At 40.3% G+C, this 24,244-nt stretch overlaps 1 protein-coding gene across 2 annotated transcripts in view; it reads right to left on the bottom strand.

The window, feature by feature from the left end:
- Positions 1 to 24,244, bottom strand: part of Antxr1 (ANTXR cell adhesion molecule 1) — a 201,495-nt gene that overhangs the window by 92,347 nt on the left and 84,904 nt on the right. For both annotated transcript variants that reach the window (XM_063229544.1, XM_003469037.5), the window contains exons 10-12: positions 23,732 to 23,830; positions 8,986 to 9,055; positions 7,365 to 7,443 (exon numbers count right to left, since the gene is read on the bottom strand). In XM_063229544.1, coding sequence (XP_063085614.1) covers positions 7,365 to 7,443; positions 8,986 to 9,055; positions 23,732 to 23,830 — 248 coding nt within the window. The remainder of the gene's footprint in view (positions 1 to 7,364; positions 7,444 to 8,985; positions 9,056 to 23,731; positions 23,831 to 24,244) is intronic.

Below are 24,244 nucleotides of genomic sequence, written 5' to 3'. Positions count from 1 at the left end.
TAATCTGAACAACTCTTCTGAAGATAACAACATGCAATACAACAACCATTGTTAAATTCCTATCTTGTCTTGAAATCCTTTATGGCTCTTGTTTTGAGTTTTTGTTGTTGTTTCATTTTTTCTCTTAAAATAAAATAAAAAAAATAAAGTAAAATAAAATAAAGAAAATGCCCTGGACAGAACTCTGGTGACAGTGTGGGGAGGCGGTCTCTGCCTTTCCTGTGCACCCACCTTCTATATGTAGCCACCATAACACCCCTGGAGGACTCCAGCACATCCCTGCTGAGCCAGCCCTCACCAAAGCAGACTGTGCCCCTTCAACCTTGGCTGGTGGTGCCCAGATTAGTTATTCTGCTGCAGCCTAATTTTCTTTCTTTCTTTTTTTTTCTTTTTTTAAAATATGGTACCAGGGATCGAAGTCACAACTGAGCACTTGCAAGGCAGGCACTTATGCCGCTGAGCTAAATCCCCAGCCCCGCGGCCTAGGTTTCTGATAGCCCAAGCTGATGTCCTTGATTCACAGCTTATCCACAGTGACCTCAGTTCTATCTGTCCTCATGTTCTGCCTGGCTTCTAGCCTTGGGTTACGGATCCTCATGCATTAGGGGCCTGCCTGAATCTTGATCTGGTTCAGCGAGCTCTTTCTGGAAACAACTTCTGGGTCTGCATCCATGGCAAAAGTTTAATGGAGTTGGTGCTTGTCTGAAGAGGCCTGTGATTGCTGCCGGCATGTGGCTCACTGGGCAGAGTCCCTCTTGTATTATGTATTAATGTCCTCGAACGTTAGGGTTGGACTATTGCATGCTCTTTAGATGCCTACCCTCCACCTTGCTCAGAGCCTCCTTTTCTAATTCAGCCTCATTCTAACTCCCTTCATCTCCTTCCAGCAGGTGCCATCATGGTTTCAGTACGGACTTTGACAGAGCCCCTTCCCTCCTTCCTTCCTTCACTCCTTCCTTCCTTCCCTCCTTCCTTCCTTCCTTCAGTCAATCATGAGTCATTTTCTGAGTAACTACTACGTGCAGACTTTATGCCAGGGCTGGATTGCACAGACAAAACACACCAAAAGGCACAAGGTCTTTTCCCTTAAGAAGAATTTGTGCCAAAGACACTTGCTCTTTCCAATAGCTATCCTTTCTTTCCTCTGCCACCAGCAATTTTCAAAGCTATCATCTAACTGGTCCCCTGGAAACCCACATTCTTGAGAGCTATCAGCATCTATGAAGTGTTAGAACCAATATTGCTGGCACCTCGGCTCTTCTTGAAACAGATGAGCATCAAGTCTGTGACTCATTAGGGCTTGGTATGATAGAGGGTCACGGAGGCACTTGGAATATGGAAGGGAAAACTTGGAGAGAAAAAGTTTCAGTCTTTTTCTGACAGCATAAAAGTGACACGTTTCCTTGTCTGATCATATTGGGCTTTTAGGCAAATTTTTCAGTTTAGATTAGTAAAGGGTTCCAAAAGAAGGAACATATAGAGAGGTTTCTGAATTTAAAATCTTGGAATTCTTATGTGAATAGGGTTAGGCATGATGCAAGAGAATAACTCATTTGTCTTAAATGAATTTTAATAACTTTTTTCCCCTTAACCTGTGGAGGCCAAATTAAAGCTAGGTGAACACAATGGTAAGAAGCATGTGTGTTTAAGATTTATTTGACAAGCTTATTAAAATGCAGATTCCTAGACTCTCTATCATGGATTTTTGATTCCTTTTTTTTTTTTTTTTTGGTAGTGGGGATTGAACTCATGACTTTATGTTTGCCAGGCTGGTACTTATGCCACTGAGCTAAATCCCTGGCCTAATTATTTATTTTTTCAACTGCCACAATATTAGGATCTTGGATCAGATCATTCCTTTTTTAGTGTGGGACATGGGATTGTATGTTTCTCATACATGCAATGCACAGATACATGCAGATGCGCTTAATCTTGCAACACAAACGTTTATGAAAAATACCATCAGTTTGACAGAAGAACAGTCTGAATTCTTGAAGCTCTGAAGGGTAAGTGGTTTTAAACTCCTTAGGAAACAAGCTGATAGTGGGTGCATGTCCAGGAGAGCCAAACCTATCTAAAATCAAGGGGAGGTGAGGTGGCCAATCGTGCAGCCCTCGTGGGTACAGATCTCATCTGCATGAAGCCATGCCTGCTCTGATAAAGGTCTCCAAACATGCTCAGTGTGATAGAATGTTTTAGAAATAATAAGATTTTTTTGTGCTAATAATACATCTATTTTCGTAAATAATTTTATTCATGCTTCCAAGGAGTCAAAGCATTTATTTTATGTTATTGTTTACTTGATTCTTTTACTGCAAAATTTGTTACACATTTTCAAAGCAACTCAACTTCTTTGAGTTATTAAAAAGCTGATTTGCTGATATTTTCTTCCTGCAGTTTTCCTGAGGGCAATATCTTCCAAGTTTTCCAAGCCTAAAATCCAGGCTTATCATGTATTCCAAAGGAAGCATGCCTCTTGGTCAGAAGATACTAGCCTATTTATAAGCCACAGTGCATATAAAGCTAATCTTTTAATAGGGCAGGCAGATCTTTATTTGGCAAGGAAAGAGAATGAGGTCAATAAACTAATAAGTAGTCATTTCTTGATAGGTTACTACAGACTTCAAGTTCATAATTAATCTTTAACCTTTATTTTAATTATGCAAGACAGGTTCTGAGACAGGTTGTGTTAACTTGCCCAAGATCATGCTAGAAAGTGAAGAGGCTGGGATATGAAATCAGGATTTTTGACTCACTCTCCCTGTGTCCTTAATTTCTCCATGATGCTATAATCATAGTACAGTGGTTCTTTTTCGGATGATTCTAAGAGGAGTTTGTTCAGTTTTCTCTTCATTTAGAAAGGGTTTCTCTGAACACTGAAGTCACTTGGGTCTTCTCAAATGTATTTAACCTTGTTGCGTTTTGTACCCAAGCTGTTTTTAATATAAATTAGACAGAAAAGATCTAACTTTAGATCTCCTTTTTTTCCTTTGCAGATTATGGTTTTTCCAACCCAGCAACTAATACAAATCAAGTTCTGATCACAGTTACCAGCGATGAGCACCAGCTGTGCGTCACTGTCATACACTAGGTGACCAAGATCAAGAAGGGAAGGCTGTACATCCTAAAAGAGGAGACGTGGTCAACCTGAGAAATGGCTCTCAGCCACAAGGCACCAGAAATTGATACAAAATGAAAGGAAGAGAAGAAACGGTCACAGCTCTAGGCGAGACCACAGACAAACTATGTCAGAGACATTCCTAGTCCTTGCTAGCCCTCGTTGGTTCTTTAGGGATCTCCTCTTTCCATTTCTTCAGCTGTAATTATCATTTTCCAAAGTGTCATTAAGCTATTATGTCCTCCACGGAGATCTCATGAGTCTTCCTGGCTCCACGCCTCCCTGCCCTTTCTGAAATCCTATAGCATTGGTACTCACAAAATCCTGTTCTTTACTATATACTCTTCTGTAGGCTTTTTGGATTCGTATCTAACAGCAACACTGTAGGAGGCACGGTAGGAGTGCAGGGAATACTTGTTGAGATTCTTTGAATTTTGTGCTCTTTGGGCTGGGAAATTACAGAAAAGTAAACTATTTAAAAAAGACAATCTTCAGAATAGTTCTTTAAAGTACTAAACTTTGCTTGCTTTGCTATTATAAGTATAGATTTTTTGATATGTTCTTTCTATCAGTGTTTATCTTAACATATGGCCAGAGACTGGGAAGCAGAGAGGGGAGAGTTAAGACTTCAGAAATGAAGTATACTGAACTGTGCTGGTGAGAGACGCCCCTGGATGTTTGACCATTTTCTATGGTCATGGAGCTCAACACAGTTTACCATTTGTATAGGAAATCTTTTAGCTTTTGGCTGGAAATAGCTCTTTCCTGTAAAACTTCATGGAATTTCTGCTTCTGGCAGGGGCCACAGTTATTCACCATGGATCCTGAAAGCTTGTGACACAATTGTCCAAATGGACAGAAAATAAAGTGAGAAAAATCTCAGCTACATATTTAAAAATGATTTTTGGTTCCAGGTGATGGGCTGGGCAGGCTGTGACTGGTACTGTCAAGACTAACCCTTTCTCAGACCCAAGAGATGATTCTGATCTAAAAACCGTGGCTTCCAGACAAACACAAGTCCAAGACCTTACTTCATCTCCTGGATGACCATGCCATCCGCCCCCATTTCTATTTTGCCCAGAGACAGTTTCAGTCTTTAATTTGAGTGCATGGGTCCTGATTTGGGCTTGCTGGGCTTTTTTGTTTGAAAACAAGTCTCTTTCCCTGGGAGATTCTGGTCTTTTCTGGACCCTTCCAACTGTTTGAGGTTGGCTGAGTAACAGATGTGGACCCCAAAGGATCCAAATTGTCTCAGTGGAGCTCCTCAGTTATCTTCTTTGCTATAAAAAACTTTGAATTGAGGAGCCAAACCTTCAGGAAGGATCTCCTGTTCAAAAATTTTGATTAAGCTTTCAGTATAAAATAAGTAACATGTATTGAGCACCAATTTATCTCCAGAACTTGAGCTATATACTTTACATGTATCATTTCATTTAATGCTCACAATTCTGTAGGAGACAAACCTTGATCATCTTAGTTTTATCAGTTAGGAGACAGAAACACAAAGGGACTAAATAACTTGGTCAGCAGCACACAAATAGTAAATAGGGAAATTGGTCCTCTGATTTCCTCTCTCAAGTCCAAATTTCCTCTTCCTCAGTCTTCCTCTTGCCTGTTAGCTGAGGGCAAGACCATCTTTACAGTCATGGAGGCACAACTCTCAGAACCATTTTTGGCTTGTCTCCTGTCAAGGCACACCCAAGGCTTCCAGAAATCCCTTAGCTTTATTTTAAAAATACACCTGACTCTGCCCGCTTCTCTCCAACTCCATCGCCTTCTCCTGATTCAAGCCACCACCACTTTGTGTCTGAACCATCCTAACTAGTCACAATGCTTCTAGACTTGCTTCTTGTTTACCCTTAGGCCATTTCAGTAGCCAGAGTGATCTCTCCACATAAATCAGATCATGTTGCTTCTTTGCTCAAAAGCCTAAGTCCTCTCAAAGCCCTGAGTTCCCCATCGCATTATCTTACTTTCTGCCAGGGACTGATCGCTGGTCTTCTTTCTCTTCCTTGAACACCAAGGGTCTGTAGAGTCTCAGCAATGGACTCTTAGTTTGGAACATTCCACCCCCTTTTACTCTCCCATAACCTCATGTTTAATTTAACCTCCTCACTGTCCATGTCTCCACTCAAATGCCATGTTGGCAGTGTTTTCTTTACCCTATTCACTTTGGAACCCACCAACTCAAGGAGTACCAATCTCTCTTACCATGCTCTGTCTTTACTATAGCACATGTTAGCTTTTGGTATGTTTCCTACTCACTATTTACCTTCTTCTAGTCCTCTAAATTGTGTCTACTGTGTTCTCTGATGTATCCCATGAGAATGCCTACCTAGCACATTGTAATCAATGAGTATTTGTTGAATGAATGGATTTGGATTGCAAATCTTAGTGTGATTACATTTTTTTCTTGTAAAATAATACAGTATTCTCAAGTAAAAAGGGAATAGGACAGAATATATGAAAGGCAGCCTTAATCAAAGGTCAACTGAACAGAAAACCAGTGAAGTGCAATTGGATGATGGCAGTGTACGATGAAGGTAGGGGCTGGGGCATGAGGTGGGAAGATGCAATGGGGGTTTACTGGGAATTCTTTAATTTTGCAATATATTGGTAAGGGAACCCTTTTTTCCTTTACTTAGAGATTCAAATAAATTTTTAAACCTGCATTTGTCAAACCAGAGGGTTAGTCCTAAAACATTTCCCTTTCCCACTTCCTCTGCCCTTATAGTTCAAGGGCAGTGACTATTTCTCTGTGATATTGTCAGACATAATGAGAAATGCAGGTCCACATTGTTGGATCATTCAAGAGCTAGAAGGAATCTGGAATGGAGTTATTAGACTTGGAGCATTTTAATCATTTCCTGTAGGTTGGCAGGTTCCAAAAGTCAATTTCTAAAAGAATGAGGCAAAGTACACTTGAAGAACTTTTACAGCTTTGTCTAGCATGGTGGCACATGCCTATAATCCCAGCACTCAGGAGGCTGAGATACAAGGATCATTGTGAGTTCAAGGCCAGCCTGATCTACATGGTCAGACCTGTCTAAAACAGATTAACAGACAGACAAACAAAAAGAAATTTCATTGCTTCTATATACATTTTAAAAAATATTTGATGGTGTCCTGCTCAGGTATCCAAATTTGAAGGTTGACTAGTTGTTGGAGACATGGACATTTCTCAGTGCTGACACTTGTCTGTGACAACTTTAGCCTTTTCTACATAATACAGGCTTACCCAGCTTTCAAAAAAATTGGTTTGCCTGTTTATTTATGAGATAACTTCTTTTTATTTTACCTAATGTCAGGGAATGCCCTTATCACTTGTAATGGTGTAATTTAGGAACGCAATTCCAGTTGTAAAGGGTCTTCCAGGAGCCAATCAGGAAGTAACCCTTGCAACTACACAAGCTGGCCATCAGGCCAAACACCTTAGTTGTTAGAACGATCCAATGGAGAAAGTACATTAGGTTAAAGAAACTTAACATGCTGACAGTGGTTCTTTTGGGAATGGTCATATTAGAGGTTATTTCATGAACCAAGCCCTGACTGCCCCTGAGGCTACATGCTATTAGCACCAAAGAGGCCTCGAAGCCATCAAAGCCAGGGCTCATGCCAGAGATTTTGGCTCCAATTTCTTTTAAAAGCTCTCCAGGTGATTTCATAGGTAGTTGGAAATAACAACAACTTGACAGGAAGGATCCACTGAAGGGTACTGGAGGTGGGGACAGGGAGAAAGTAGTCACCCATATTTCCTTCACCATCCCTAACACAAAACCCCTTTCACATCAATTTTCCATTCTCTCCTGGATTATTTCCATAATCATAAGCAATTTTAAATTTCTCCTATCCTAGATAAAATGTCTCTGCCATCTTCTTCCAGAAAATGTCCATTTTCCTATATATTTTCAGGGGAAAAAAGATACATTGTCCAATTCCTTTCTATCTATCATTCTCTCCTAAGTCCACTCTACCCAGGATGCCCTCCTTCTCTACTCCACAGATGTTGCCCATCTTACCATTTGCAGACCAGTGCACTCGGGGCTCCCTGCAAAATCAGAAATGCGGAGCCTGGAGGTGCAGACACAGGCGATGTGTCCTGACCCAACTTGAGACTGGCTCAAGTCAATGAACACAGCAAAGAACCAGAGCATGTTGTAGGGATGCCTTTGGAGAAGATTGGTATTCAACAAAAGCCGTCGACAATGATAACGAGGTCTTAGTACAGGACAAGCTTATGACTTACACAGTGTGTGGTGGTGATGATAACAGAGCTAGAGATGAAAGAGAGGCCGTCGTTCATGCTGACTTGGAGTGCAGCTTTCCTGCAATGACAACAAGAGAACCAGAGACCCTCAGTGTGGTGTGCAATGAACAGGCCTGCGGCCAGACACACAGATATCCGTTGAGGTCTGCACTAACTATCCCTGAGACTACAGTTCCTTTCCTGTGAAGCTTCAGTTTCCTCTTTGCAAACTGTGGAAGACAGCCTCTTTGACTCTTCATCTCTGACACCTATAGAGATGGCAGGACACACCAGGCTGGCATCTCAAGGCGAGGCTTTCAGACCTTCTTGCATCGCAGCAAATTATATCAAATGAGCAAAGCCCACTTGCATTAACTTATTTGTCACATTGTAGTGGGACAAAGTAATCTTAGAAAGTGATCCGAGTCAATGGGCAACTGGGCAAACTAAGCTTCGTGTTCTCCTCTCATCATCTGGACTTTCAGGAATCTGATGGAGATGGCTTTGTTACTATCAGCAGAGTCAAAAAGATAAAGCAGTAGATGAACCCATTTGCCTTTTCCTCCCATGTATAAGAACTCACTGGAACACAAGCTCACATTTTGTTGCACTTTATAGCAAAAACACTGGTCTAATTTTTTTTTTTTGTCTTTTTCCTTTTTATCAGTACCAGGGATTGAACTCACAGCTGCTTGCTTGCAAGGCAGGCGCTTGTGCCGCTGAGCTAAATCCCTAGCCCCTAACACTGATCTAAGTTTATAGGTTCTGTGATATCATAAGGCAGATGTTCAGGCACGCAGAGGTGGAGGTCTTTCCACAGAAAATAATGTTTGGAAGCAGAATCTGGATGAACAATTTCTCCTTTTTTTGCTTTGAAGCTGCTATCCTGCCTCTAGCCTGTTATCGACATGGTTTTCAAGGGCTATTTCCTATTTTATGCACCAACACTACCTTTCTTTTCCTACATAAATCTTTCATTCAGGGTGCTACTTCTTGTTCTTCTGTTGAATTTTGATTACATCTCAGGAGCATTTATTCTAATGGCATGAATTGTTCTACCTAAGTTAGCTGAGGGAACTTTGGGTGACCACCATTGCTCTGGGGTGGGACACAGAGGAACATTGAGGGGGATTTGACAGGTCTAACTCTGGGGTCGTGATTGGTCTTGAACTGGTTGAGGCCTCACCTCACCTTTCCAGGCCTTTTCTCTGAGTTTCCCTGTCTCTAGGGATTTGGAGGCAATTATCTAGTGAGACACTAATGACGCTCGATGAGGCAGAATGTGAGAACTTTCTAGAAATGTAATTGTGATTAAGTCAGGCAGAGCTGGGATGAAGCCAGGCTCTCCCACTGACTACTGTGTGACCTTGAGAAATTCTTTCTTACTCAAATTCTTTTGGCCACAGTCTTCAGGTCTGTTCACACAGAACTTGGAAAGATGAAAAGAGACACTCTACCCAGCACTTATCTGATGCCTGGCTCCCTGTAGGCACCAGCACCATTGTTCTTGCGGCATCTAGTTCCATTTTGATATGGGAGAAAGATGCTTTCTTTTCTCTTTGTCCTCTCCACCTTCTCTTTCCTCCTTAGCTGAGAAGTTAAGTTGCTGGTGAAAACTTACATGCCAACTTCTTTTAAGACAGGTGCTGGACACAGTAAGTAAGTATCTTCCACAGCAAAAGGTTTCTCATCTGTAAAGAGCAAATCACTGAGTTAGGAGGGAGAGAAGCAAAATGATTATTTCAAATTTAGTGAATTCTAGAAACGATCAATCAAATCCAAGGGGACTCAAGGAAAGCAAAAATCCTTGTGAAATAAAAAATTACTCTTGTGTTATAAAATCCATTAGTAGTGAATTCAGGGGCTTTGCTTCACTGAGTACATCTCCTAACCCCTTATGTCCAGTTGAGTCAACCAGTGACCAACTAAGCAGTGAACTCTTATGATACAATTGGAGTTTATGCTTCCATCACAAAAACTAAAAATAAAAATTTCACTTGACCTCATGATTTTCCTTTCTTTGGTACCTTTCCCAAAGAGTAAAAATCATGATATTGCAAGGATACATGCATATCCATGTTTATAGCAGCACAATCTATAATAGCTGCATCTTGGAAATAATGTATATGTTCATCAACAGATGAATGGATAAAGAAAATGGGATATTTATACATAATGGAGTACCATGCTGCCATAAAGAAAATTAAATTTGAGGCATCCCGGTAAATGGATGTAATTTGAGAACATAATGTTAAGTGAAATAAATCAGACATGCAAGCTTAAATATCACATAGTTTTTCTTATATCAGAATATAAAAATACATAAATACATATACACCCAAACAGCAAAAGAGAAGACAAATAGGAAGTAGAGAGAAGTTCCCTAATTTACCATTTTGTTGTATCAAAAATATTGTAATACATATGTTAATTCATTTTATTTGTCCTACCAATTTCTCTTAGTTCACTGACAAGAAAGTTTTGTGGTGCTGTTTGCTTCTTTTTTGTAAGAATCTTTTTGCTCTCTGAATAATTACTTTGAAGATAAAATGATACAGTTATTATTACCTATGAAATTTGGTTTCACTTTTTCACAAAATTAAAAACAAAGAAATAATTGAGAAACAAACGAACAAAAAAGTGTTAGGCTGATATTAAGAGCTTCCTAAGTCTAGTTTGAGAGAAGCCACATTCATGGGAAGATGTGCTGATGAAGACGAGGAAGAGCTAAACCAAACACCACTGATGGCTTCAGAAGAGGGTGATCAGTCATGTCACAGAAGAATCCAAAGCAGGGCTGTGCTGCAGTGGAGAGATTCCCAGGAGCCATTCCAGGTGGAGGCACCAGCACAAGCAGACGGGCAAACAAAAGTCTGTCCTAAGACAGCAGGAAAGCAGTGCGGTACACGAGGAAGCTGGACCCAAGTTCTCTGAGTTGGCTCAGTGAATCTGAAAGTTCTAGAGGCTATCAAAAGAGCTCCAGAGGGCTTCTGGGCAGAGCTGAGGTGAGGAATCTGGAGGATTTAGCTGATGTTGCTGTGGAAGAGGGATTCCAGGGGCAGCTGGGGTTTGGGAGGTAGAGAAACTCTTGTATTCTAAAGCATGACCAAGAAAAATCACAAGTGGCTTTAAGGTCATGGTCCTGAAGAATTTCATTGTTTTCATTTCTGGACCAGAGGCAGGGTTGTGAAGTTAGTTTACGTGGTAAATAATGATCATTCCTTCATGCCTCAACATCCACTGGGGATGCATACTGTTCAAAACATTGTGGTGGATCCTTCAATAAGAGCTGGTTTTTCGATCCATCTGTAACTACAAATATCTATAACTAGAAGATCCAAATGGATACCGATATTTTTGCAGGACAATATTCTGTTATTGGCCTGGCCATGAAATTGCTATCACTTGCGTCATGTGTGAGTCTTGACTGTAGAATGCAGTGAGCACTAAATGCTTGCCTGAGTGGAGACTAGGAAGCCTTGTGTCCTAATCCTGTGCCCACTCTGAGATTCATAGGGCAGAGCCACCTGGGAGAAGATTTAGAGGGTACACCTGAATGCTGAGCACTCTGTCCCCACTGGAAGGAAGAGGAAGAGGAAGCTGTCAAGGGAAACCTTGCGAAAAGCTAAGAAGGCATTCAAGTCACTCGTGTATTCGTTTAACAAATATCTACTGATGGCCCTCTATATGCTAGAGATACAGACTTTGAGAATAGAAACAGGGGTCGTTTGTGAATTTTACAAGGGCTGCAATAGGGACAGTAATTCAACACATTGACTTTTGTTAAAACAATACATTTTTAAAAATGTCTACCATGTTCCAAACATTGTGACAGGGCTTGCCATGAACAAAGGAGATGAAACACCTCATCCCAGGTACTGATGAACTGCTAACCACACAGATTAGTATTTAATTGTAATTATGGTGAGCACACACAGGGGAAGGAGGGCCTTATCCTCCTCTGGGGGCTTGGTGGTCAGGAGATGCTCCCTGGAGGAGATGCAGTGTCAGCTGAAACCTGGAGGTCAGCTGAAAGGGAGATGGCATGGGAGAGGAGGAGGCACCTCACGGGTCTTGGGGCAAGAAGGATCCCAGACCTCGGGAGAGATGAAAGGCCACTGAGGGTGATGAATTTGAGTGGGACAGACAGTGGTTCAAAAAGGGACTAGAAAGGCACCAGGGACATGTGACCAAGTCTGTAGAGGACATGGTGGGGCTTTCTGGGATTTTTCCTAAAAGCAAAAGAATACTACTGGAGAGCCTCCCTTATATTTAGATCAGCTCTTGACAGATGAAATGTACAGGAATGGGGTGGGTGTGCTGTGTGAAATATGAAAGCCTATGACGACAGTAGTGTATCATGCAGTGCCTGAACAGACCATTACCATTTGCAAGCTATTTTTCTGACAATGAAAGTAATGACAGCCAGTCTCCCCCGGCACACACAGCGTGGGCTCTCCTGGGCACCTCACATATGTCTCTTCAACAACTCTAACCTTGCTGTAGTGCTCTAAGGCAGGGCTCTTTCTCTCTGCATTTGAAAGGTGAGGAACACACACACACACAAACACACACACACACACACACACACACCAGCTCCACAGATACAGGCACAGATTAAGTAATTCGCTCAGTGCTGCACAGGAGTGCTGAGATTTATTTGCACCCTGGCAGTCTGGCGGCAGAATCCTTGTTATCCAACAGGCTGCTTCATCACCCTTGATGAGAGCCGTGCTTTGTTCCCTCACAGCAGCTTTGTGAATTAGATCAGGCAGGGATCATCAGGCTGTTTTCAGATATATAATGGAGGCACAGAGAGACAGCAGTGACATCTGGTTGCCCAGCAAGCCAGAGGTAAAGCCAGAACTAGAACCAAATTCTTCTGAATTATTTTTTCCCTGCTAAGAGACTCAATTCTAGAAGCGCTTGCATTAGGGAATCAACCAAACACAGGACAGGCAAGGTTGGCAAGAACCCAGATGTATTTCTTCATGCCCCTGGCTTGTTCTGTGGCACATGCACGAGTGTTACCTGGGCGTGCAGCTCCTTCCCCTAGAGCCAGCCCACAAGGCCACAGGGAAGCCACAGAGCAGCCACAGCAGGCCTTGTGACTCTGGGCTGCATTCTGTGGGAAGAGTTGGGTCATGTTGACAAGGACGTCCCAGGCAGCACATGGCAGAGACACATCCCCAGTGCCTGTGAACAGCTCCTGGCTCCTCCCTTCCACAGAGCTGGACAGAAGGGGAGGAGAAATGTGGTCTGGACAGGCAGACACTTCTCACTCTCTCCCGTCTTTCATTTCCGCCCGTTTGGAAGTCCACCTATTCCTGGAGCAAAGCAGAGGAGGCCTCACCAGGAGGACTGTGAGCTTTTCACCCAGCTGTAGGACAGTCTGTCATCTCTGTATGTCAGCCTCCAGGGCTTGTGAGCCTGCTCTGCGGAGCTGGCATTTTCTGCTCTGAGAGGGACTGTTAGGTCTGGAGCCTATTTTCACGTTACCACAAAAATGAGTGGCACCCCCACCTCACCAAAAAAAGAGGGGGGCTGTCTGGTTTCCATAATCAGATCATCTGACTCCTTCCTGCAATGTCCACTTGAAAAGCGGGGCACAAAGCATTCCTCTTCTGATCCCAGGCTGGGCCATGCCTGGATCTGGACCCGTATTCACCTTGCTGTCCCTCTGCCAAAGCCAACATGTTGTCTGTTTATGGGGCCACACAATCCCTTCCTAAACAACTGGGTCCCCTGCCTCTTTGCCCACAGGCAGCCATTCCACTGCTCATTAGCACTGAGTGTCCAGGAAAATGGAGGCCACCTTCGGGCACCCGCTTGCCTTTTGTTTGCAAATGGGGAGAAAATGAGGGAGTAGAGGGCGTTTGAGACCTCTACTCATTTGAGACCTCTACTAATTTGAGAAATTAAGTGAAAATTCTTAGATGATCTTAAATTCTTAATTTCCATGTCCAATTTCCAGAGATGTTTGAGAGCTCCATACATACCCATGACCTAAAGCATCTGTCACAGGAGTCTGATAATCAAACCGAAGTTTGATTTAAATCAGGATTTGGGAGTCAGCAGGGGTTATTTGTGCCAAAAATCCTAGATCCTAGAGGTAGATATACTAGACACAGGCACAGAGGGTACAGAGTGGGCAGAGGATAACTTCGGGCCATCAGATCTCAGTTCAAGTGACAGATCTTCCTCTTACTATGGAGTGACTCAGACAAGTTCATGTCCAAATGGTGCTGATGACATCAGTACACACAATTGTGTGGGGAATGACTGCGTGTGTCAAAGTACAAAGCACAATACTTGGCGCTGAATAAGGACTCAGGAAATGTTGTATTTTATTGCATGGGAATCTAAATCTGTAAAATAAACAATACAACTATGTGGCTTAAATTAAGAGGCATTGAAGATTATAGTTTTAATGTTTAGTTTCTTAATTACATTGTTCTATCATACCAACAACTTTTAGACAGAAGGAATTCCTAGGAAAATTTAAAGGTTTAGAAAATTTGTGGGTGTATATAGATACACACACAAACAGATGCACATACATATATGACACACACATATATGCATGCTGATTTTGTCTAACATCATATAGCCATGATCTCATTTGATGCTTTTCCACCCATCTGAAAGAAATACTATTATAAACAGTTTGGGAAACTGAGAACAGAGTTGTTAGTTAATTGAGTTAATACTGTATCACTTGTAAGGCCAGAACTGGGATGAGAACCAGGTTTTGTTGCAATGACTTGCCTGAGGTCAATCCAGTGCGTCTTACCATACAGCCATAAGCATTGCAGAGACTGAAGTTCTTTGTAATGACTACTTTGGAGGTGATGGTCAAGACGTTCAGTGGGAAATGCTAGCACCACCAGGAGCCAGGCCTTCCAAGAGAGGACGATGCTTGAAGAGCTATATAAGTTCAGGAGTTTTTTGAGAGGTCCTGATCTAACATGAACAAATATATGCTCCAGAACTACACACTTGCATGTGTACATTGTAGGGTTTTATCCTTGGACAATGTAATCCTTTTTAGACTGGTGAAAAAGGAAATTCTCAGAATTTCTCACTGCACTTTGGTGACTGTCTAATGGATTTAGGATAAAACTAAGATTAAAATTCGTTAGCCAGTTCAAACACCAATCAGAGTGAATCCTTTTATGGAGCTGATTAAATAATTTAAATATTTTTCAAGTCTTGGCAACCTTTTTTTTGATATAAATATTTATTTCTGGCAAAAAGGAAAAGAAAAATAACCTCTAGTTTTATCTGGGGGAGTTTGTTGAAACCCTCCAAAAGCTGATGTAAGCCTCAAAGTGGAGTTTACATTCCTACTGTGACATTTGCATTAGGTAGTGGAAAAAATAGAGGTCAGGGACTGCATGGGCTCTCCCTGCTGCTTCTCCCAATGTCTCCTGGGCTTAGGGAACATTTTCATGGTATACCAGAGCCAAGTATAACTGTTCAGCACCAAATTATCAGCTGGTTTGGGAATGTGACTCTAAATTATGGGAGCACAGACAACCTAGAGTTAGGCTGGATATTTCTACCCTCTTACTGTCTTCAAAAGTGGCTGGCTCAGGAAGAATTTAGATTATTAAAATATTGTGCAAAAATCTCACGTGCTATTATATCCAGTAGAACTTCAAGTTGGTGAGATATAATGCATCTGGTTCAAGCCTTCTAGAGCTCCAGCCAGAGAGGAGGTGATTGTTCTACAGTAGAACAATCATCAATCATGATTCACAACCCAGCATGATTCACAACCAATCATGATTCACAACCGTACTGTGTAGCTCAATGGGACCCTCAGTTGGGAGTTGAAAGGAACTCACATTTCATGGGCAGTACTGTGTGTTAAGCCCTAGGCTGGAAGGTTTTCATAGATGAGTTTGATAAAAAGGCAAGGATTTGTTTGACAGAAGATGTTAAACTCCACATTAAGGGACAGAGCAGAAATTTTGTAAGTAGAGTGTTTCTACTTGGAAAGGCTTAACAGTTGTTGTAAAGTCAGGTAAATTCCTTGGGTCTAAATATGACTACATTTCAGTTCTTGTGTGCTCCTGGAATTTTTCCTATGTACGTATATTTCTGTATAATTGGGATTGTCTTGCTCATAACTTTGTGGCATTTGGCATTTACCTCTATCTGATGTTAACAGAACCTTTTGAATACTGCATGAAAGCTAAAAGAAAATGATGGATCTCAGGGCTCTTGCAAAGTATTTTGTCCTCTCAATAAAGCCACATCAAAACATTCTTGACTGTTGACATTTGTAAAACTTACAAATGATCTTCTAAGCAAAGTGTTAGACTTTTAGAATTTTTAATCTTGAGATCAAAATAACTGCTACACTCATCACAGTATAATTTACTGAGAATTAATATGATTTTTAAAGCTTTGCTTTGTTCTTGGTAAAGGACAGTTTAGGATTCATGCATAAGTTATGTGTCTTCTGACACAGAAACTACTGCGGCTGAGCCATTAGGTTTGGAAAGATTTTATGTTTGTAACTCGGATAAAGAGGCAAATTTACCAAAATGGCTAAAGGCTTACACACAGTCATGACTGTAGGCTACGGCAAATCCTGACTGCTCGTAAAGGATGAAAATACATCCAAATCCAGAGGAGAATTGGGAAGGAGGTCAGGTATACCTTTTATGGGCACTCAGCTGCTGTGGTATACACATCAGAAGGGGGTCCAGGAGTAGCATTTTCCTGCCCTTGGTACTGTAGCACCCAACGTCTCTGAATGAATTTTAAGTTAAAATTTAAAGAGCATCAGTTTGAAGGGACACAGACCTTCATATAGTACTGAAACCCCAGGGATGCATCCAAACTGCATTAAGTACCTTTGACCCACATATGCAGTACTCTAACCCATGACAAAGGAAAAATTAGGCTTTTGTTTGGGAAGGTTATATTTCTCCTTCTGCCTTCTCTCCCCTCTGCCACCATCTTGCATTAATTAATCTTCTCCTAAGGACGCCCACAGCAGTTCCAGGGCCCAGAGATATTCTAAGCTGAAGTATTGTTTCTGGGCAGATGTTTAAGAATACACTGGAACGTCCACCTTTGGATGTCCATTGCCTCTTTTTTCCTTAGGAATCAGAGCCCTCTCTGCAACTCTTAGAGTTGCCTTTGGGACTAACGTTGAGTTTGAGAAAATATCTTAAAAAGGGGCAAAGTTTTATTCCCTGGAAATGTTCAAAAAGTAAACCATGACTGGGCCTAGTAAGACTGGAAATCAAGCTGGGAAGTAAAATGTTGCATCAGAAACTAGTGAGCCTATGAAACCATAAAACAGATCTCACACGGCCTATAAATTAAATTTCAGCAGGTTTGTCAAAATCAGTTTCTTTTGTTTATGGCCATGTCTCCTGTGTCTATGAAACACCATAACAGTCTAGCATGTCTTTCATTATTTTTATTTATAGTGCGTAAAATAGATAATTTCTCAGCTCATATCTTAGTGTCTGCCTTTTAGCATTAATCGCTCTGCAAATGGATTTCCATTTGAAAGTGGATCCTTTCTTGGCACATTACACTGAAAACTGGAGTAGGGAAAAAACGTAGCCAGAATAAAATAGAATTCATGCGAAGGTTTCCAAGATATTTTCTTGGCCAACATTTAGCTCAGCCTGGTGATTAGAGAACCAACCAAGTGGCAAATTCAAGATGTATGCTAGGGCAAAATAATTTTTGCCCTAGAATTTTAAAGTTAAATTTTAAATAAAGTTAGAGAGTTTTTCTTTTGTTAAATAGGGGACATATGATTGCAGAAAACACAGATAAGCAGAAAAAGGAAAATACACATTAACAGTAGCTTTGCTCAGAGTTGACTACTAATAACGTTTTGATGTATGTCCTTCACATTTCTGTGTGTAAATGTGTGTGAGAAGCAAGAACAGCATTGTGCTATACTCCTGTTACTTATTTTTGCAACACATGATGCCATATCATTAAAAATTTTCCATGTCAGTCGTTATTCCTCGACAACGTTATTTAATTATTTGGGGATGAGACATAATTTATATAACGATTGTCTCTTGTCAAATATGTGAGTGGCCATGTAGATGTCCCCTCTTTTTTTGCTATTAAGAGCGATGTTGTGAAGAACCTTTCACAGGGGCAAATCCTTGTAAACACTCCCAATCATTTTCTTTTGAAGTAGAATTTGAAATTCTGGGTCAAAAATACATAAAAACAGTTGATTCATTTAAAAAGCTGCCCTCTAAAACTTTTAATGATCTCTTATTGATGATAAACAAAAACATTGTTTATCTGTTAATCTTTACCATCTTGATACAATAAGAATGGCCATTAATTAATCTACTGAACATGTTCCAAATGCTAATGGATCATTATTTTCCTTATAAATCTCTTTTTCATATCTTTTACCAATTTCCCTACCTTTTAAATATGACTTAAATGATTTTACACTGACCTTTTATTTGTTATGTACATTATAAATAATTTTTCCACTTTTTGGATTCTCCTTTGCTTTTTTTGTTAGGGTGAGTAACCAAAGGGTTAAAAAACATGTGCTCAAACTATCAAATGTTTCCTTTGTGGTACATCCCTTCATGCTTGCAAGGCTTTGCCCATTGGACAACCATGAAATATTTATTTTTATTTCCTTTTAGAAACTGTATAGTTTTATGTTCACATTAAAATTTGTAGTGCATCTGGAATTTGTTTAAATGTAACGTGTGAGATAAAAATCATGCTTAATTGTTTTTCCGAGAAGTTAGTCAGTTCTCAACAGCATCTTCTGAATAATCCACTCTTTCTCCACTATCTAAAAGTTCGATTTGTGTTACACTAAATTCATGTAAGTGTTTGGCTTTGCTTGTGGTCTTTGTTCCAATGCTCAGTTTGCAGATTATGATACTAGTTGTACATTGTTTCAATTACTGCAGCTTTTTAATAAATCCTAAAACCAGCTAGGGCAAGTTGCCACATTTTTCTTGGCTATTTCTATATGTTTATCCTGCCATATAAACTTTTGAATTATTTTGTGAATTTAAAAATATCCCACTGGGCTTTTCAATGAGATTGTGTTAAAAGTAAATATTAATTTGAAGACATTGATTTTTTTTATCATACTCTATTACTCCTCTGTTTAATAATAGCAAGGGTAAGGTAGGACCAGCAGCCAACACTAACTGGCTAGCAGGTGCAAGTGCCAGTTCTAAGCTGCCCTCCAGCCACATTTAAGCTCACAATAATCTATGACATAGTTGCCTTTGTTGCCATCCTGATTTTCAAGGAATAGATAAACTGAGGCACAGAGATGTGCAATAACATGTTAAGCTTGCACAGCTGGAGAGGACAGAACCAGGATTCTTTTCCTTGGTCGTCCTGCTCCGGAGTCTGGGCTGCGGCATGAATACATACTGGTCTTTCTTTGTATCCCGCACAAAGCTTTGTAATTTCCTTCTTACATGCCCACACATATTTGTTTGAATTAATTCTTGCCAGATTTTATTTGTCATTGCTATATGTTTCCTGTGATGCTTTCTAACTGAATTCTGGCAAAGCTATCGATTGTTATCATTGTGGTGTTTATTTCAAGAACATCCAATTTTGGAATACGGCAAACTCCTGGTTTATGAACACATGCTACTCCAGGAAAATGCTTGTGAGTTAGATTCTTTCGTAAGTCTGACAAAGTGAGTCTCACACACCTGGACATAAATACACAGTGCAGGTTGCCTTGCGCTTCCCAGCATCCCCTCCACACCAGCACTGCTTTTCCCCTTGTTTCCAGACACTCAGGCCCTGAGCACTGTGCTCCTGCACACCATCGCCCTGTACAGTACACACACAGCAGCACCACTGTGGCAACGTCTGGCAGACAAGTGAGCTGCTTCCACAATACATTCACACTCACAAATATTCGCACTGCAAGATTCCTTGATATCTGTGGAAGTTCCCAACCCAGCAATTTATGGTACTCTTACTACTATGGCAGTTCTGCCAACTTTAGTTTTTTAGAAAAGTACAAGTCATTTTAAAATACTGATGGTTTTCATCTGTTCTCTTGTGTTGTTGTAATGCTCATGGCGTTGTCTAAAATATGCTCACCACCAGTCACATACGGCTACGTACACTTAGGTCGATAAAATGAAATTAAAAACTGAATTTTTCAATCACACTAGCCATGTATGAAGTGCTCAACAGCCACCCGTGACTTGTGGCTACCTTATTCACTCGCGTTCTAGAACATTTCCGTTCTAGAACATTTCCGTTCTAGAACATTTCCATCATCTGGAAGTTCTTTTGGATAGCGATGCTACAACTTCAGATCAGTATACTGTTAAGAGTTGAGAAATGGATTGTCCTGATGTTTTCTTTCTAATTTTAAATAGTGATGTATTAGAATAATGTGGAGTTTTCAGCCACATTATTACAGCCAAATATCAAAACATATTTATATTATGTTAAAGAAGTCTTATCCTTTTCTTACTTTCTAAAACTACTTACACTTTTGGAACAGGCAATGAATTTTAATATACCTTCTTGACATCAGTAAGCTTTGGTATGTGAGAGGCAAACTCCTACCCATTATTAAAAATTGTTTTAGATATCTTGTTTCCTTTTAAATGCACTGCTGAATTATGTTTGCCTATATTTTACTTAGATGTTTGTCATTAGTGAGCTTAATCTCAAGTATTTTCTACTTCTAGTACTCTTGTCTTTTTTTAAAAAAATCAAGATTATATTATTATCACAAAATAAAATAGAAAACCTTTTCTTTTTTTTTTTTTTCTGAACAAAGATGTGCAGAAATATGTATCAGTTTTGGGTAATTTGTCCTCTAAAATTTGGTAAATCTTGGGTGAAAAAAAAATCTGGGTTTGGAGCTTTGGTCACATAGAAAGATCCTGTCTCAAAAAACAAAACAAAAGAAAACCAAAAAGGAAGTTGTATTTCAGTGAGTGTACTTCTTCTAATCTGTTATTGTTGAGTGTTCCTCCCTTAGAGTTTGTTTGATCTCTGTGCATTTTAAAAGTGTTTTACATTCTTTTTTAACTGGGCTCTAACCTTCCCTTCTTGACTGTCTCGCTGTTTATTTCATTCACTTTAGTGTGATCTGTCATTTGCACTATGAGCTTGTCTTTGAATAGGGTTCTTGGCTGCCAATGGGCTTGGGCTGCATGGAAGGGCTCACAGAGTGGATATGCGTGGCCTCTGCAGGCTAATGGTGGTCGCAGACACATTTGGGGGTTGGATTCTTAGTTTGGTGCTTCTGTATCACATGGGTGGCATCAAATCATTACACCTATGGATTTTGTTTCCTTGTTGCATTTAACATGTGCCGCAGCCCTCTGGAGTGTGGCTTCTTCAGGGATCTCTGTTCTTGCAATCTTGGTGCCTTGCACTCCCAGCGATCAGGGCTCTTGCATCTGCATCAATCTCCCTGGCCTGGAGCTCCATGATGTCACCTACTGCTAGGTTTCCATTCTTTTGCACTTGGGGGTTTCCTCTTTTCCCTTTGAGGAAGGCCACATGTTACAGTTTTTAAAATCACATTTTATACGGAATTTCTGAATTTGTTTAGTAACCGTAAGTCCAGAAATTGTTGTAATTTCTAAGTGGTTTACTCGTCTATTTTATTTTAAAACCAAGGCCAGCGAAGTGCGAGAAGAGTAGGTATAAGCCTATCATTTTTGTTTTCTGGTTATATTCCTCATCAGAATGTTTCTAAACAAATTTTATTTCCCCCCTTCTCAAATGGTACTGGGGATTAACTCAGGACTTCACACTGAGCTACATCCTCAGCCCTTTCAGCTTTGAGACAGGTTCCAATAAGTCATGAAGTTACCCAAGCGGGGTTTAAATTTGGGATCCGCCTGCCTAGTTTCTCAGAGTGCTGGGTTTACAGGTATGTGCTATTATACCTGGCCAATTTTAATTTTTAACCCTAATATATTGGTACTTCATTTGTATCTTAGTGTGATAAACCTGTAACGCTGTTCATAGTCTTTTTTTAAAGGTATTATATATATATATTGTTCTTTATAACTTTAATTTTGTTAATAAGCTCACTGAAAGACTTGGATAATCATATTCATGTCACCCACTAAAATTACAATTTTTCAATTTGTTCCTTTAGATGTTTTTGCCTCATATAACTTACTACTGTATTATTTGTAAAAGACTCGTATCACGTTTGAAGTAGCTATCGTTATAGCTACTTTAGCTTTGTTAATGGATCTTCAATTAGTCTTTTCTGATTAATAACAGCATATATATATAGTTATACAATGTAATGCAACACTTAGGAAAAATCTTAAGAAAACAAACATGAAAACAAAAACAGACATCTTAGGACTTGGGATGCAGATAGGAAAGAAAGCTGGGAAGGATAATAGACTAAATGTGTTTTATTTTACAGGAAGGCATCAGCAAAGATTACTCTATCCATCAGATCGATAAAAAAATGGAACTATAAATATGCTGCATTTTAAAATTTATTCGTATATTTCTGTTATCCTTGGCTTCTTAGCCATATTATTTATTGAATGGAAATTGAATAAATGAATTAACAAATGAAGGCTAAGAGTTTTCCTCAAATTGTTGCTTTCTCCCTTTGTTAGGATATTTTTAATAACTAGTTTTAGAGTTTAGGAGTATAGTGGGTAGCATACAGTAGGATGAATTCACTGCCTTGGTCTTCTATGAACAGAACCTTGCTGGAAGCATCATGAGGCTTGTGGTTTAAGCCAGCTCTTTAACCTTGTAGCCTTTATTTCCTTTGAGTATGAATGAGGTAAAGATAGTGCATATGTTGGTAAGCATATATTGTGAAAGGAAGACAGAAGGGAGAAAGAGGACTAGCTGGTTTTCAAAGAAATAAAATTGCACAGAAAAATTGCAAAATAGGCCTTTACAACATCACTCTGCAAACCCACAGCTCATCTGCATGCCACAGGGCCTTACGTAATCCTTCTAGCAACTGCCTGTGGTGCTGGCTGTCTCTCCCTTCAGCATTTCCATCGATCTTCACACAGGCTGGGTTTGAAAGCTACCTTGCCTGCAAAGCAAATTAAGCCCTCAGGAGTTTCTGATTAGACTTGGGATTTTGGTTCAGGAGAGGGAATACAGACTGAAATGACATCACAACTGAAAAGGAGGAAGAAAGAATTCTGTAGGGAGTACGCGTCCAACTTTCACACAGAGATTACACAGGAACATTTCCAAATGTTTTCAAATAGCGTGCACCTTTAGGATATGAGAACTTTCCAAATTTTAAGAAAACTAACTGCATGTTTCCATTTTTGTTTGGTATTATGGCAAGACCAGGAATTCCAGATGTTTTGTGAGGATCCACTGCCTTTCTCTCTTTAGATATTCAAGTAGATTTTAAGATATTGAGGAGGAACAAATAAACTCGCATATCTCTCAATTATTCTTTTAAAAAATGGTGTCAAAATCCACTCATTGGGCTCGAAGGAGAGCAGAACTTTGTGAGTGAATTCGTGTCATCCTTGCCTCTCCGTAGCAGGAGGGCCGTGGTAAAATGATAAATCACAGAGAGTGCAGAGTGCTGTGGAAAACGGGCCATCACGGCTATTGTTTATTATTGCAGACATGGAGTCAGTAATTCTCCACACTGTGGATGCCAGATGCAAATAATAACCAGGGCTCCTGGCCCCTGTCCTCTTAAACTCAGCCCCCCGCCTGGACAGCCTCATGAATCACACATGTCTTTCAATTAGGAATTTGCCTGCTGCAAATCGCTCCAGGAGGTTCCAACACTATGACAATTCATTTTTCTCACGAAATTCACTTAGTCTTGCTTCCATATTCCTGTATTTTATGTAAGGTATTCACCACGCTGAGAGTTTCTTGGCTGCTCCAAGCAAGAACCATCCAGATTGAAAAGACAGTTCCAGAATCTACACATGCAAGCCTAATAGTTGGGCTTTGGGTTTATTCATGATTAATACATTTAGAGCATCCCTTTTTCATTTACCTGTGAGACTCTCCAATACTTTAAGAAACCTCAAGCTCCACAAACCCTACCAAATCAGAGTCAATTTGGTGGACAATCAAGGGGACAAGGAAACAAGTTTCCTGTTGCCTTCTATGGGCTAGCACAGGGCTACTGCTTGTGACCATGAAGGTTGTGGGGGTCATTGAGGGTCAGACGCTGCGGTCAAAACTGGGCATCCTCAGGGCTGAGCCCACCCAGAGGAGCACTCTGATTGGAATCATGGTACCATAGGGCTTGCTGACATTTCTCTGTGACTTTCCTGTGTGTGCCTTGCTGGGAGACAGGCTGGGAATGCTCTAGACCTTCGAGCATGCTAAAGAAATCCATCAATTCTGCAAGGACTTACTGAGTGTGACTGAGTCATTGATTTTGAAGCTGCAGAGGACCCTGTCCACGTTTCGGGCATGTCGGAAGCCATTTCCTCTCACGACAACTTGAAATGACTCTGAAAAGAAGAACAGGACTCGTTATATGACCATCAACCTTAGAGTTCCCATTTGCCTCATTTAGAGCATTTGGTAACTATTTTACCAAGGTTAAAATACTCATAAAACTAGATCAGGTTGCAAACAATAAATAACCATGTGTGTTTCCTATACTATTCCTTGCTGACCAATTCTCACTTGCTGTTTATGAGGAGGGCATATTACTTCTTACACTAAATTTCCATTTTCCTACTTTTGTTCTTATGGATCCTCCTACGTAGAATGCCTAATTTCTTTCTCTTTATCCATCCAAATCTTACCCATTTTCTAGATTCAAGTGGTTTAATACAATTGCCAGAAGGAGTCACAGGGAGTAGTTCTTTGGTTTCTTTTCAATCAACTCAATTCTTCATAAATCTGTTTCATATTCCGAA

The sequence above is a fragment of the Cavia porcellus genome, unplaced genomic scaffold, assembly GCF_034190915.1.
Source record: "Cavia porcellus strain 051 isolate PalLab524CR breed Dunkin Hartley unplaced genomic scaffold, mCavPor4.1 scaffold_18, whole genome shotgun sequence".
NCBI classification, from domain to species: domain Eukaryota; kingdom Metazoa; phylum Chordata; class Mammalia; order Rodentia; family Caviidae; genus Cavia; species Cavia porcellus.
The sequence above is the reverse complement of the archived record's forward strand: the minus strand, read 5'-3'. Positions and strand labels throughout refer to the sequence as shown.